Below are 15,396 nucleotides of genomic sequence, written 5' to 3' on the forward strand. Positions count from 1 at the left end.
TTTTAATACAAAAACATAGTACTCTTAAAGAAACCAGAGTGTAGACAACCAGGAAGCAGAAGTTGCTATTTCTCCCAGTGCACCATTAGACAGTGAAAGTGGAACATGGAGAGAGATTACTTAACTGTCCTTGCTGAAAAGTAAGGAGTTAGCTCTCCATACAGCTTCAAGTGAAAGAAGTAAATAATGCACTCTTAATGTAGCAGCTGCACAAACCTCCTTAGGGGAGATCTGCTTGCACTTTAAAAGTTCATTAATTTAAGAAACACAATTCTTTTTAATACTGAACCACGTTAAGTGTTCTTGTGCCCATATTTAAGTAGCCAAAACACATGCATGAGAGAGGGAATAGTAGATTCAGCGTCACCCCAAGGTTTTCACGTTCTCAAAAGCTGTAGGGGGAGCATATAAGGTGGTGGGTGGTGGGACTCAAAACAGTCACATAAAAACTTAATGCCATGAAATCTTGTGAGACTGAGGGGGGCTGAAATGGTAACTGGATAGAAGGGGAAATTGAATGGAGTAGTGGCAAGGAAAGGAGAAGACACACAGATATGAAAAAAGTGGAAAGTGCCATCTCATTGTAGGTCACTCACTTTCTGGTTGAGACTGAGAGACTATTATAAAATATTCCCAGAGGCATAGCCCATAGAGTTCAGTGGAGAAACTGAAAGACATGTGTAGCTGGAATTGGTCACATGTGTGCTCACCTCTATAAAAACCTCTAAAATGGAGGAGAAGGGGGTAAGCTGGCCTATGAGAACTGGGCAAACTCTGCAGTTCTCATAGGCCATTATACTTCAGCATTTAATGCTTTTGGTTCAGGTTTTCTTGTCATTTTCCTTGCTCTGTGCATAATTATTGAAGAGGGAAGAGTTAGGGTTACTTTGCTGTTTTGACTGCAAAGGTGCCCTTCTCCATTGTCTCTCGAGATTGATGGATGCCAACAACTTTATTAAGATTTTTGGTACTTCATGAAAACTGGTTTTCTCCATGTTCTTTCAAAAAGGGGGGGGGGAGTAGGTACCCATTACAAACAGAATTTAGTTGGAACCCTGGAATGTATCTGGGATATGGTTAATATTGTTGAGTTCTCTGAACTTGTTTTTGGAGCAGAGATGCACATAGAATAACTCTCTAACTTGGATTCACATGTGCCTTCACTGTGTTCCTAGTGAGAGCATCCCTGTTCTGTATTTTTATGGAACTTGGGACCATTCTGTTTCCATCTGAAATAAGAGCTTGCCTATGAATAATCACTTAAGCAGTGACTAATAGATACTCGAGCAATGACTAATAGAGAAGCTGAAAACTAGAGTTCCTGAAATAGTCTGCCAGTTTTCTTGCATAAGGTAAACGGCAATACAGAACAGCTACTTGCTGCTGTCCTTTAGGTGGGCAGCTAGGGGAGTTTTGTTCCACCAGACCCTTAGTGTTTGTTGACTTGATCTAATTGCAGTTTTGTTTATTTGAACAATTATGGCTTGAATGTTCTTCTTGAGGTGTATTACAGTAATGTTTTACTGTTATAAAAATATGTGGAAGCTCTTTCTTAGAGCCAAAGGGGATGTTAAATAAACGTTTTTATACATTTATACAATAATATTGAATAGGAGGAGCAATCCTCTTTTTGTTGTTGTGTACTACAACTCCCCCCCCCCCCGAATCATAGATCAGATTCTCCTTTGACTCTGTGTAGTTGGATATTCCCCCTTTATGTGTATGCTTTTAAGGGAATGTGGTGAAAAGAATGCCTGTATACTTGACAAGGCCTACATCTTTACAGTGGTACCCCGCAAGACGAACGCCTCGCAAGACGGAAAACCCGCTAGACGAAAGGGTTTTCCGTTTTGGAGGCGCTTCGCAAAACGAATTTCCCTATGGGCTTGCTTCGCAAGACGAAAGCCCATAGGGAAATCTCCGTGGACCTCTTTTAAATGCTAGCGGTGGGGAGCAAAGCCTTTCCCCCCCCTCCGGCCTTCAGAAGAGGTCCAGGAAGGCTGGCGGGGGCCGAAAGGCTTTGCTCCCCACCGCCAGCATTTTAAAAGCAGTCCGGGATAGCAGGGAAGCGCTTCCCGCTATCCCAGACGGCTTTTGAAGGCAGGAGAGGTCCGCGAAGCCTGGGCGCGCTGATCTCAGCGCGCGCAGGCTTCGGCATGCCGGCAACTCTCCGCAAGCAGCGGCAGCGCTGCCGCTGCTCGCGGAGAGGTCCGCGAAGCCTGGGCGCGCTGATCTCAGCGCGCGCAGGCTTCGGCATGCCGACAACTCTCCGCAAACAGCGGCAGCGCTGCCGCTGCTCGCGGAGAGGTCCGCGAAGCCTGGGCGCGCTGATCTCAGCGCGCGCAGGCTTCGGCATGCCGGCAACTCTCCGCAAGCAGCGGCAGCGCTGCCGCTGCTCGCGGAGAGGTCCGCGAAGCCTGGGCGCGCTGATCTCAGCGCGCGCAGGCTTCGGCATGCCGGCAACTCTCCGCAAACAGCGGCAGCGCTGCCGCTGCTCGCGGAGAGGTCCGCGAAGCCTGGGCGCGCTGATCTCAGCGCGCGCAGGCTTCGGCATGCCGGCAACTCTCCGCAAGCAGCGGCAGTGCTGCCGCTGCTTGCGCAGAGGTCCGCGAAGCCTTGGCCGGACAGCTTTTGAAGGCAGGCGGGGGGGGGACAAAGACTTTCGCCCCCCGCCAGCCTTCAGAAGAGGTCCAGGACCTCTTCTGAAGGCTGGCGGGGGGCAAAAGTCTTTGTCCCCCCTGCCTGCCTTCCCAGGGGCTTTTAAATCGCCCCGGACAGCGGAGAAGTCCTCCGCTGTCCCGGGGCGATTTTAAAATGCCGCCCGCCAGCATTTTAAGATCGCCCCGGACAGCGGAGAAGCCCTCCGCTGTCCCGGGGTTTTTTAAAATGCTGGGGTGGGTGGGAAGAAAAGCCCTTGTCCCCCCCCCCAGCCTTCAGAAGAGGTCGGGGGACAGACTGTCCCCGGACCTGGTCTGAAGTCGGTTTCCCTAGGAACGCATTAATTGATTTTCAATGCATTCCTATGGGAAACCGTGCATCGCAAGACGAAAAACTCGCAAGAAGAAAAAACTTGCGGAACGAATTAATTTCGTCTTGCGAGGCACCACTGTATTGATCACATGTATGTGTATTGGAAGTGCTGGAAGCTAAATGAGAATCTGCCTTAAATGTAAACTTGGCTTCCGTGTAAGTTACCATATCAGGGGTCAGCAACCTTTTTCAGCTGTGGGTTTGTCCACTGTCCCTTAGACCATGTGGTGGGCCAGACTATATTTTGGGGTGGGGGGGAATGAACGAATTCCTATGCCCCACAAATAACCCAGAGATGCAATTTACGGTAAAGAAAAGCACACATTAATCATGTAAAAACACCAGGCAGGCCCCACAAATAACCGAGAGATGCATTTTAAATAAAAGGACACATTCTACTTATGTAAAAACACGCTGATTCCTGGACCGTCTGCAGGCCGGATTGAGAAGGCGATTAGGCCACATCCAGCCCATGGGCCTTAGGTTGCCCACCCCTGCTCTACACAGTTTGTTCATCTAATTTCCCAGGAGTGAACATTGCTTTAATTAATCCTGGATGATTCTTTTTAGCCTCTGGTTATGTCACTACAAATTTGCACATGCTTTGCTGAGTCAATATCTCAAGTTTAACAAGACTGATAACTTTGTTCAAAGCAGGCCAAGTTTCTGCCTTGTCTAGGTTCATTGTAAATGGGTTCTCAAAAAATGAAGTTGGAATGGAAGTATAATTCTGGGTTGACATGGCTGGTTTTAGAGGCTTCCATGGGCTCAAATGCTCCCTTTAGTTCTCTACAAATTACCACTTGCTTTTCTGATGAATGTTAAACTATCATTTGCTATTTCACTGCAGGCACAAAGCCGAGTCAGAAATACAGTTCCATATTGGGTATGAAGTATGTGAGAGACTCTCTGTTAAACATTTAGTGCACTTTGTTTCAATGTCTGTTTGCTCTGGTCACTGGATAATTACTTGTAAATTACAGGACTGCTGCTGTTACTATAAACCCCGGTTTATAGTGTGACTCTTCAGCACAAAACATGTCTGGAAGCTATGGGTAGTTGCACAATTCTGATCAGATTAAATTTGAATCCAGACAAACTGGAGTGATGCTAATTAGATCTCCTTGTATCCTTAAGGGAGAAGGTTTGAGGTCAATGGAGTAACAATTATTCCATCAAAACATATACAGAATCTGGGAGCCTTGTTTGATTTTGCCCTGTGTTTTGGTCAGCATGGTCAAGTTCAGAATCTCTTTTAAATGTCTCTCAATGTTGGATAAAAGCAGAAACTATTTCTCTAGTGCCAGCTGAGCCACAACTGATTTGGAGAAATCCCTGATACATTGTCTCTACTTGGTGATTTGAAGAAGGTCCTCATTGTGTTCCTTCCTCCCTGTTAGTAGTACTGTGTGCATGTGCTACAGCAGGGAAGCACGTCTCTCCCTTTGGCCAGGCAGACACCTGCCCCTGAAAAGCTTCAGGAGGGCTACTGGCCAGGCAATATTGGTGTATCTTGCAGCTAGCTGGTGCTTCTCCTAGTGGGGTAGGAGAGCTAAAAATAATGCCAATATATTTCAAAACTGGCAACCAGTGTACTCCCTTTGGTTTCAGATAGTACATGGATACACCAGTAAAAAAAGCATGGGGCTTAGTTTGGTCAGAAACGAGCATATACTTCCAGAATTAATTCTGAATACATTACTTCTGGTAAATGAGCCACCATACCTGCAAGAGGGCCATGAAAAGTTGTGTCCTGGGCTTTTTGGACTCCTCTATCCATGTACTATCTGAAACCAAAGGGGCGCATTGGTTGCCAGATGTGATCCCCCCCCCAAGCTCTCCTACCCCACTGTCCCAACATAGCCTGAGATGGACCACCCTCAGGTTTCTGCAACAAAGAGGCCTCTGGAGCATCCCTTTGCTTTGTACTGAGAGGAATACCTGCCAGATTCCTTTGTGAAGTGAGAGCTAGACCATCCCTGCTGAGGATGCCTTGAAGCAGCAATAATATGATTGAGGGAGGATCTTGGTAAGAGATCAGGCTCTCCATACTGAATAAATTGGTAGTGCTTGGTGTAAATTAAAGCATATTGTGGTGGGTGGCTGTTTGTTCCTGCACAAAACTGGGCAAATATACCTCTAATGTTGCTTACTCTAAACTTTAGAATGATATTTTCATACTGTGAGTCATTAAAATGTATATAGGTTGTCTGTATTTCCTGTAGGGCTGCAATGTTTAATCAGTTAATTGGTTAGTTGAAAAAAACAACAACTAGAGAAATGCTGTCAAGTAACCAAATGCAGTCGTACCTTGGAAGTCGAGCAACCTAGTTCTCGAACGTTTTGGCTCCTGAATAATCGAAACCCGGAAGTCACTGTTCCGGTTTTTTAACGTTGTTTTGGAAGCTGAACATCTGACGGGACTTCCACAGCTTCTGATTGGTTGCAGGAGAGCTCCTGCAGCCAATCAGTAGCCATTCTTTGGTTTTTGAATGTTTTGGAAGTTGAACGGACTTCCGGAACGGGTTCCATTCGACTTCCAAGGTACGACTGTAGTACTTTTTTAAATTTTTAACAGAAATACTTATAAAACCTGCAGGTGGCAAACATCTTAAAAAGTATTTTCCCTTTCCTTTAAAATAGGAGGTAATTAATTTTTATTTTTTTTTTTAGATTCCTGCTTTGCTATTCATACATTTCTTCCAGAAATGGAAGAAAATATGCTTCTAGCTTTAACCAGAATTCATTACAATTAATCAGTTAATATTTATTTATAATCAGTTACCGCTCTAACTTTCTGGTTTTCATGTAGGTAACAATTCAACAGGGCAGTTGTAAGCTGCATCGTATTAAATCTACTGGAGAGACACTTGAGAGAAAAGGAACCAAAGGAGCTCTTAAGTTGTACATTACTTGCTAAAAAACTGTTATGAGTGTGCATTAAAATAGAAAGAAAGATAATGCTAAGCAAGTATCATCATTCAGTAAATCCTCACCAGTGCCAGTAACAAAGAAATACCTTTCCTGCTATAAGCCAGAGTGCCTTTTAAGTAGCTCAGAAGAACATCATATCAAGTAACCTTTCATCTTGGCTCTTTGCTGGTTGAGATGGGAGGAGTGGAATGGAATTACTAAAAGGTGTGTAGCCTGGAGGGACAAGCTGCTCCTTTGTTAACAGGAAAACTGAGGCTGCAGCCCTGTTATAAACTCCCATTGAGCTCCGTGGGACTGACTTCAGAGTAGGCATGCCTAGATTGCACTTCAGTTGCACTCTTAACAAAAGCTAAGTTGAACACAGAATTTAAATGTATTTTAGTCATGACATTTCTTATTTGGGGACATTTTAAGGCGCTTAAATCTGTCCCAACACCTCTAGACAGCGAATAAACAAAATCTGATATGTTTATGACAGTGAAGCTTCTGGCATATATGGAATTAGGTGGTGTGGTGGGATGGAATGATCAGTGAACTAAATGGTTTATAGTCCAGCTTCTGTGGAAAGAAGTGAGAATAGAATGGAGTTAAAGCTGCATGTGGGTCAGTCCAAAGAGCAGGGTAGCAGAACAGTGTGGTTAACTAGAAGGACTTGGGCAAAACTATAAATAGGGCCTAAAGTCAGGAGGGATGAAGCAGGAGTTGCAAGCAAGGTGGATTGATTAATGGATTTAAACCAGTGCAGTTTTAAATAAATAAATAAAATAAAATAAAGTCTTATGGTTACTGGCATACTACAGCAAGTGTTTTTCATCCAATGAAGTTGAATTGCCTATGTTTACTAGGTAGAATGTAACTACTCACATTTGAGAAATGATCAAATTAGTTCTTCATTTACATAGAAATGCTCCTTTAATCCAATGGCTTGGTTCATGCTTCACATTAAACCATAGTTAAAATAAGCTGTGGTTTAATCTGAGTGAGCAAAATGCTGGTGCACACTGCGGAATAATAGGCAATTAGCTTAATCCCCATTTCTGTTGTGCTGCTGAGAAATGTCATCCGGATTCAGGCTCATGGTTGGTTTTTCTCTAGACAAACCAGAACAGAAGCCAATGTTTGGTCTTTGGTTTAAAGTTTGTAGTTTGGAGGAAACAAATTGCAAACCTAAGTCGCACGATTCAACAAGCCAGACCATAGCTTATTTTCCAGGAGTGTAACAGGAAGAGGGGAGGAGCAGAAATATGCCGGTTGTTGGCATCTATTGTTATTGATGGCAGGGGGGTTTCAGAGTGCTGAATTTCATTCACATTGATTTGAACTTGCCTGGTAACTATTTGGTTGCAGGAATTAAGTCACCTTTCTAATCAAAATAGTCTTGTTTGATGAGTAGTAATTATTTGTGCACCTGTGACTGCCATTAGGCAGTTTAATGAAATAATGAGCCTCACGACAGCAAGGGAGATTCTATATTTGAAACAAACAATTTAGAATAGTGACCCAAATGCTGGAAACAGCTTTCAAATTCCCTGTTTGAAGCAATTAAACATATATACACATTTATTTTGCATCCAGCCTGATGTTCATTTAGCAAGATAATATTTTTTTTTAGAAAAATAAAAGAATAAGAAGATTTCATGAGCTATGTTAATTGGGTGACAGAGCACCTTTCCTTGTTGGAGGGGTCATGTTACATCCACCCAAAACAAAGCACTGGAAAACCATCATCAAGCAAATAGAAAGAGACTTAATTGCAAGCCATTTCCTAGGCTCTTTTCAGTTCTGTTTGCTTCACAGAGTCTACTGCCTTATTACCTTTTTGCTGCAGAATGATCAAAGTTGTGTGTTTCTACTCACTGCTGTTTTGCAGAATTATGGGAGGATTGCAGGTATGAAGTGCTGCAGTGAGAAATACCTCTATTGCCAAAAAATGTGGTACCCAAATTTTGTATCGTGTCAATAATCTCTTTGGGAGGTTACAACATACAGAATAAAATCTAGATGCTGTTCAGTGTGTGTGTGTGTTGTCTGATGCATCTTTAAAGTTGATGCTTTTGTGGTGCTGGAAAGAACTCAAAGGCATTTTCTTCTCTTTCTGTGGTTTTGTGGGCAGTGATGTTAGTATGAAAATGGCATTCTATATTAAGGTGCCACCAGGAAAATAATGTTAAAATTTCAGAAGTGTAGGTGGAAGGGCTGGTGAGTCAAGATGAAAGGGAAGAAAACCAGCTTCAGGCGTATGCTTTGCTTAGTTGGCAGCAAAAGGCATAGAAATTTAAGCGCAAAACAGATTTGACAGTAGTAGATGTGAGGGCATGTGACAGAGGCAGAAGGACTTGGAACAGTCAACATTTTCCAAACAAGCAGCAAGCTAGCAGAATTGGTAAAAGATCAAGGTGATGTCTTGTTTCAGTGTCCCACCCCCAAAACACTGTGACTGGAGAACCCTGATAAAATAAATACAGTGTCGTTGATTAGAAACTAGAACTGTTAGTCACAGAGATCGCTCCCCCACCCCTATCCTGCTCTGCCCAAGTATTTTTCTTACATGCAAACTTGGGTACAAATGTTTCACGTTTTGCAGGTGTACTATCTGCAGTGCTTTTTTCGATTTCTGAATTTCCAAGATGCCCCAGATTCCTTCAGAGGTCCCTGATTTGGTTTAAGATGCCTTAGGAAGATACTACTTGCCTGAATCTGTCTGAAACACCATGCTTCTGTTCAGGATTCATTTGAATCTGTTGCACATTTCTAATAAGATCTCTTTCCCGTATAGAGAATATTAACAACGTGTGCAAGACTTGGAATTCAAGAAGAGTAAACAAGGTGTAACATGCTTTTGCTATCTCTACTGACTCTGTGTTTTATTTAATTGCAGTGCATTGACTAGCCATTAAGTATCATGTCTGACAACGGAGAACTCGAAGATAAGCCACCAGCTCCACCTGTTCGGATGAGCAGCACTATCTTCAGTTCAGGAGGGAAAGATCCATTATCTGCTAATCATAGCTTGAAACCCCTGCCCTCTGTTCCAGAAGAGAAAAAGCCTAGGAACAAAATCATCTCTATTTTCTCTGGCACTGAAAAAGGTAAGATGCTGCATTGTGTGGGTTCAAGACATTCTTCCCTTCGCAACTCCATTGTGCCATATGCATACTTTTAGCTAGGAAACACATGACTTACAGAACAGTGCAACATGGATCTCATTTCGGTGATTGCACTGGCACGCAAAAAAGTAGCAACCAGCTTCACTGTTACTCAGCTGGGCAAATGCTGCTGGACTCCTTGGGTTTGTGTTCTCTTTCTGTCAGTCCCTCTTCCTAGGAGTGGGGAAAACAACCTGGTTGAGTACATGCAGGTTTTCTCTCTGTCCCTCTTCCTGCTAGGAAAAGATTGACCAAAAGCAGGCCATTCCAGCCAGGGTAGATTCAAATAGAGTCCTGTGACAGTCTACCTGGAGGCAGCACATTGGAGCTATGTTTTCTCTTCCTTTCCCTTCTCTGGGAGGCAGAGGGAAACAGGCTGGTATGTCGCCTATGAAATGGAGAATCGCCCTCCTTTTTATGAGGGAATGGGAAGAGAAGCAGCCTGTAGAATTACAGCGCAACTGAACATACCATACACTCTTGTCTAGTTGGCTGGAGGCAATCCTCCCTGGATTCATCTTTATTAAAACAAATTTAATACCTGAAGTCAGACTACAGGCCCATCTAGCGTAGTATTTCCTACTGTCACTGACTGCTGCAATCCTAATTGCACTCATTTAGGAGCAAGCCCTGTTGAATTTAACAGGACTCACCTCTGAGTAGACATAGTTAGGATTGTCCTGTAAATTTCACCAAGCCCACTTTTGACTAAAATTAGTAGAGCTGTGTTACAGGCTTGTGCAGCTTTAATGTTTTGAAAGTTTGGAGGATTTGAGAAAATTAGGCAAATGTTTTGGAGAAAATGGCCAGGGGAAATGAAAATGCTTACATCTTAATCTTCATTATAGTCTTTAACTGCCCACCTAATTGTAAGCTTAGACTTGAGGTGAAAAATATAGGTTGCAAATGTACTTAGCTCACACAAGTACAATGTTATAGAGCCAACATGCAGAAACTAGTTTCAAATGGTCACTTTCCAGTTTGAATTGCAAACACAAAGATGCAGGAAAATCTAGGCAAAATGCCTTCACCCTACCAAGCAAGAAATGCAGACCCAAAAAAGCAGGCAACCCCCTCCTGCAAACAACCAAATGCCCTCAATTAAAATAAAAAATTGAGAGTGGCTGGGGGGCTTAGTGAGTGCCAGTATGGGTGTTTGAATTTCCTTCTACATGATTTAGCTGAAATATGTTACATGTCTGTTTCAAGACATCCTGCTTACTAGAATCATGGGGCATATTTGTGCACCTAATAGTTATGTTTAAAGAATATTTGCTGGCTAGGTTTTACAGCTGTTTTCCTAGGCTGACTATTCTGTTGTTCTTGTAGGGAGTAGGAAAAAGGAAAAAGAAAGGCCTGAAATCTCTCCCCCATCAGACTTTGAACATACCATTCATGTTGGCTTTGATGCAGTTACAGGAGAATTCACTGTAAGTATGCCAAGCTTCTCTCTGTTCAGTGTGTACTAACTTATGGTTGATAAGAAATATAATATTTTCTTTTTAAGCACTGTTGTTACCAATGTATTTCATCACTGAAAAACATTCTCAATACATATTTCTCCTGTTGCACCAATAGGAAAGCTGTAGAAAACTGAAATAATGAAATGGGGTAAATTTAACTTAAAATAGATGTTATATTGCAAAATACTGTTTCTCATTGTAACAACAAACTGGACCTCTTTATGAAATTTTGATTATGCTGACTTGTTTCATTGTATTCTCTGTAGGATCTTGAAATAGTGATTTTGTCCTGTGTCCATATGAATTATTTAAACTTGTGGATGTTATACTTTAGATGTAATTTTGTATTCTTTTCCTAGGGAATGCCAGAGCAGTGGGCTCGGCTGCTACAGACGTCAAATATCACCAAGCTAGAACAGAAGAAGAATCCTCAGGCTGTCCTTGATGTGCTGAAGTTCTATGATTCTAAAGACACAGCAAGACAGAAATATTTGAGTTTTTCTGCTACAGGTAATCTTTAGAATACTGTGAGAAAATTCAGGGGGAGCTTCAGGTTGTTCTTGAGAAGCGTTAAAGAATTTGCTTCTAAAATGAAGAAGCAATCTGCAGTGAAACTCTTCAATGTATAGTGCTTCGGAGAAATGGCAGTGTGGGGCACAGCTTTCAGTAAGCCAAAATTCTAATGATGGATAAGATCCATTACTGCCCCTTTAGTTTAAATAGTTAGAAGAAGTTTATTCGTGAAAGGATAAGTAATATCCTTTCATTTTCTTAAACATTTTTGAGTCTACGATCCCTATCTTTGTATTCTTACATTTTTCATTTTTTGTAGAAAGTTAAACTGAGTTACACACAATTGATTCCCAAAGGATGGAGGTTTAGAAGAAGGGCTGTAAAAAAACTTGCAGGAATCATTGTATATATTGATACGTTGTCATTAATAGGAGGATGGGGAATCGTACTGAGCCCTTGTACAAAATTGAGAGGCAAGGGTCTTGAAATTCTAAAGCTCATTAACTAAGCTTTCAGGCAGACGTAGTTGGATACAACCCTAAGTCATTCTCAAAGTTAACCTATAAAAATCAGTGCAGTTAGTCAAGTTTACGGATTTCACTCTGCTCTGAGTGTGTTGAGTTGGATACAACCCATATGCTACTTGATACTTTCAGGTATTCTCTGTATTTGATGAGGACAGATTTTCAGAATAGTTATAATATTCTCACATTACTAATGAATTTGATACCACACAGTTTTAACATAGGCTCACAAAAGTACTGTGAACTAACATCAAATGTGAACATGTAAATAATAATTTAAAAAAAACAGACAAACAAGGCTTATAATACCAAAATGAGATGAAGACTTGGCTTGCCCTTAATTTGGGGTTTGAATTCACATTAGTTAAGGGTCAACAAGTTTGGGTTTACCTACACGTATAAAACTTTGCTTTTCCAGATTATCCTAAGTTTCGATGTAACAGTTTTGGCATTGACTTTCAGTTTATGTAGAGGTTTCGTTTAATAGAAAATAAAACTGGCTCAAATGTTTAGGCACCGATTATATCCACATTTATCTAGAAAGCTGGGTTTTAAAAAAAGGGAACCTATTCTACTGAGGGACGCGGGTGGCGCTAGGGACGCGGGTGGCACTGTGGGTAAAACCTCAGTGCCTAGGACTTGCCAATCGCATGGTCGGCGGTTCGAATCCCCGCGGCGGGGTGAGCTCCCGTCTTTCGGTCCCAGCTCCTGCCCGCCTAGCAGTTCGAAAGCACCCCTAAGTGCAAGTAGATAAATAGGTACCGCTTTATAGCGGGAAGGTAAACGGCGTTTCCGTGTGCTGCGCTGGTGCTGGCTCGCCAGAGCAGCTTCGTCACGCTGGCCACGTGACCCGGAAGTGTCTTCGGACAGCGCTGGCTCCCGGCCTCTTAAGTGAGATGAGCGCACAACCCTAGAGTCGGACACGACTGGCCCGTACGGGCAGGGGTACCTTTACCTTTACCTTATTCTACTGAGAGCATGAAAGAAGAATAGAGTTCTTAACTCACATTTCAATCTCTCCTATAGAAAGACCCCAATACTTTTCATTTAGCATTGTTACACCTATTGTAAAATGCCTTAAAATCTTTCGGTGTTTCTGTTGGTTAAATTTTTAAATTTCTCTTTTTTTTAGACAAAGATGGATTCCCCTCAGGAGCACCAGCAGTAAGTATGCTTTATTACATTCCTTACATTTCTCAGAAGTATTCACACTGCTCTATTGCAGTTCTTGATGTGAATCAAGCCTAGTGAGATACAGTAGCTTTCAAGCTTTGCTTTTTCAAGTATTGTCTGGTTTGAGGTATGAGTCACCAGAGAGACACTTCACCTGATTTTTTTTTTTTTTTTTAATAAAGCTGGATACATCAGTAGATGGGATTCTTTCTTGGTCCACTCCTGTAATTTATGACATCACTTGTCACGTGGTTTGACAAGTTCAGAGGCTGCTGTTGTATCAAAACCAAAGTTCCATATATCCACTGTCTTGCTTGCCAGTAGCAAGACCCCCTCCCCCCGGGCCAGTGTGCATCAAAACATTGCTTCTCCTTTCCTTCCTCATTTTGACCGTTGAGAGGTTACTTTTTGTCCTTTTGAGTTGGGCTTCTTTGGCCAATGCTTTTGCTGGCTTCATGTGCTGTTGTTACTGCCTCCTGCAAAAGCCCCTAGGGAAGGGGGAGAGATTATATACTTTATTCACTCCACAGAGAACTTGGGGAGTGGGTGGAGGGAGTTCAAAAGCAGTAGCAGTGAGGAGCTGCTTGAAATGCTCTTATTGGGATAGACAAACTGTGGCTATAGGGCTGCATGCAATCCTAGCCTAATTTTAAAAGGTCTCTGCAAGCTGTCAGTTCAGACCCCTGGCAAGAGTGATCTGCCTCTCTCCTAGCAGCCTGTTGGGCAGTGGAGAAAAGAGAGAAGTGGTGGCTCTGGCCCCACCAACTGCAGGTATACCATCCTCAATAGATTAGTTCAGAGGCAATGCAATCCTCAACAGAAAAAATTGTTTCCCACTCCATACTATTCTGTTATTATAGTTTTGTATTCTTCTTTATAGTGAACTTTCTAAATGTTCTACAGTAGGGCTTAATTTCTTTTACTCCTTTCTTTATTTCTTTTTTTTTTTAAAAACAAAACTCAAAACTTCTAGCCCAATGCAAAAGGGTCAGAGCCTGCAGCACCTGAAGAGGAAGATGATGACGAAGTGGCTCCTCCAGTTATCGCCCCACGACCAGATCATACAAAATCAGTGAGTCGTTTTATTTCACCTAATAGTTTCTGTCCATAACTTACCAGTCTTCAGGTACCTGCCTCTTGTTGTTCAGTGCTTCCACTCTCGTTCCATCTCTTATCAATACTCCCCACTTGAGTTTCCTATTAGAGCGGGCAACTGGCTTTTACTTTGAAACAGCATTACTTGTGCAGTGAGAGCTTGGCTTGAATAGTTGTTTCTGAGTTTGAAAAGAATGCTTTAGTAGTTGTATACAAGGGAATGTTACTGTAATTTCCAAAATTGTTTAGGAAAGTTCTTATCTACCATACTCCATTTAGAGCTTAGTTCTATAAAGGATTCATACAACTGTATGCTACTGTAATATAAAGTAGTCAGTTGGGTCAGTTGTTGTAATTAAGTCCCTAATGCTACAAAAACCTATAGCTATTCATATCAGCCTATAGGCTGTAGTAGCTGTGGAGCCACATTGACTAAAAGGATAGCCATAAATCTTTCATGAGAGATGTTAAGTATTTGTGGCAGTTTCAACTTGAAAAGAGATTTGTAAACAGTAATATAATGGCTTTATAATTATGATATTTCCTTGCAGATTTATACGCGATCCGTAATAGATCCCATCCCAGCACCTTCTGGTGACACGGGTGACACAGTTGCTAAATCAGCAGATAAGCAGAAGAAGAAAGTTAAGATGTCAGATGAAGAAATCACAGAAAAGCTGCGTAAGTTGAAATTCTAAGTCAGCACTTTACTAGGGATATGTATATGATTAGCCCAAAGTCATATGTACTGAGTATTCTGTATGGTGAATCAGCCATTGACCCTTCTAGTCACACACTGTATTTAACCTTATTTTGACAGCTTTTCACCCCTTTGTAGGAATTGTGAGCAGATTCTCTTGAAAAGAGGCATTGTGTGAATGGTGTGAGCATTGTTATTGCTAGCTAGCAATCCAGGAGCTGAGGAAATGCTGAAGCAGGAACTTATAGCTGATGCATTGTTAAGGAGCATATCCTGTGTTTGCACTGTTCTCACATTATTTTTCACAGGAAGCAAACACTTTTGTATGAATAGACCTATATAGGTACAGCTCTTCCTATCCTGGATAGGGACAAGATATGACAGTGTTTTAGAAAGTAATGAAAAAGTGGCTGTCTGTACTATGTTGAAAACTGCTTTTATTATCAAGAATACTCTTATTATGTTGTCTTTTGAGAGTGTGAATATTTAATGGAAAGGCTTTTATCAATATTTTGTTACACTACATTTGGTAGCTGCTTAGAGCAGTGTGCTTGAGATGATCATGAAGAGTCTTCATCTGTTTAAAATGATAACTTGCGTGGTTTGATTTGTGAGAATAGTTGTGGGATTTTATAGAAGTTTCAGCATTTCAATATCTTCTAGGCATGTATATGTTGCTCATACTACTTCCATTGTCAGCAGTAAAGTAAGCAAAAACTGACTTCTGAATGCTCATAATTAAACCTGCTAATCATAATGAAGCAACATATGCCATGCGTGATATGTACAATTGAGGTTCTTGTAAAGGTTTAGATCAC

At 41.9% G+C, this 15,396-nt stretch overlaps 1 protein-coding gene across 2 annotated transcripts in view; it reads left to right on the top strand.

Annotated features, from left to right (window-relative positions):
• PAK2 (p21 (RAC1) activated kinase 2) overlaps window positions 1–15,396 on the top strand; it is a 41,073-nt gene that overhangs the window by 13,847 nt on the left and 11,830 nt on the right. For both annotated transcript variants that reach the window (XM_081007308.1, XM_081007307.1), the window contains 6 exons: window positions 8,843–9,053; window positions 10,440–10,540; window positions 10,933–11,083; window positions 12,743–12,774; window positions 13,757–13,855; window positions 14,430–14,559. In XM_081007308.1, the coding sequence (XP_080863434.1) occupies window positions 8,867–9,053; window positions 10,440–10,540; window positions 10,933–11,083; window positions 12,743–12,774; window positions 13,757–13,855; window positions 14,430–14,559 (700 nt within the window). In that variant the 5' untranslated portion in view covers window positions 8,843–8,866. The remainder of the gene's footprint in view (window positions 1–8,842; window positions 9,054–10,439; window positions 10,541–10,932; window positions 11,084–12,742; window positions 12,775–13,756; window positions 13,856–14,429; window positions 14,560–15,396) is intronic.

The sequence above is a fragment of the Podarcis pityusensis genome (genome assembly GCF_964106645.2).
Source record: "Podarcis pityusensis genome assembly, chromosome: 5".
Lineage (NCBI taxonomy): Eukaryota > Metazoa > Chordata > Lepidosauria > Squamata > Lacertidae > Podarcis > Podarcis pityusensis.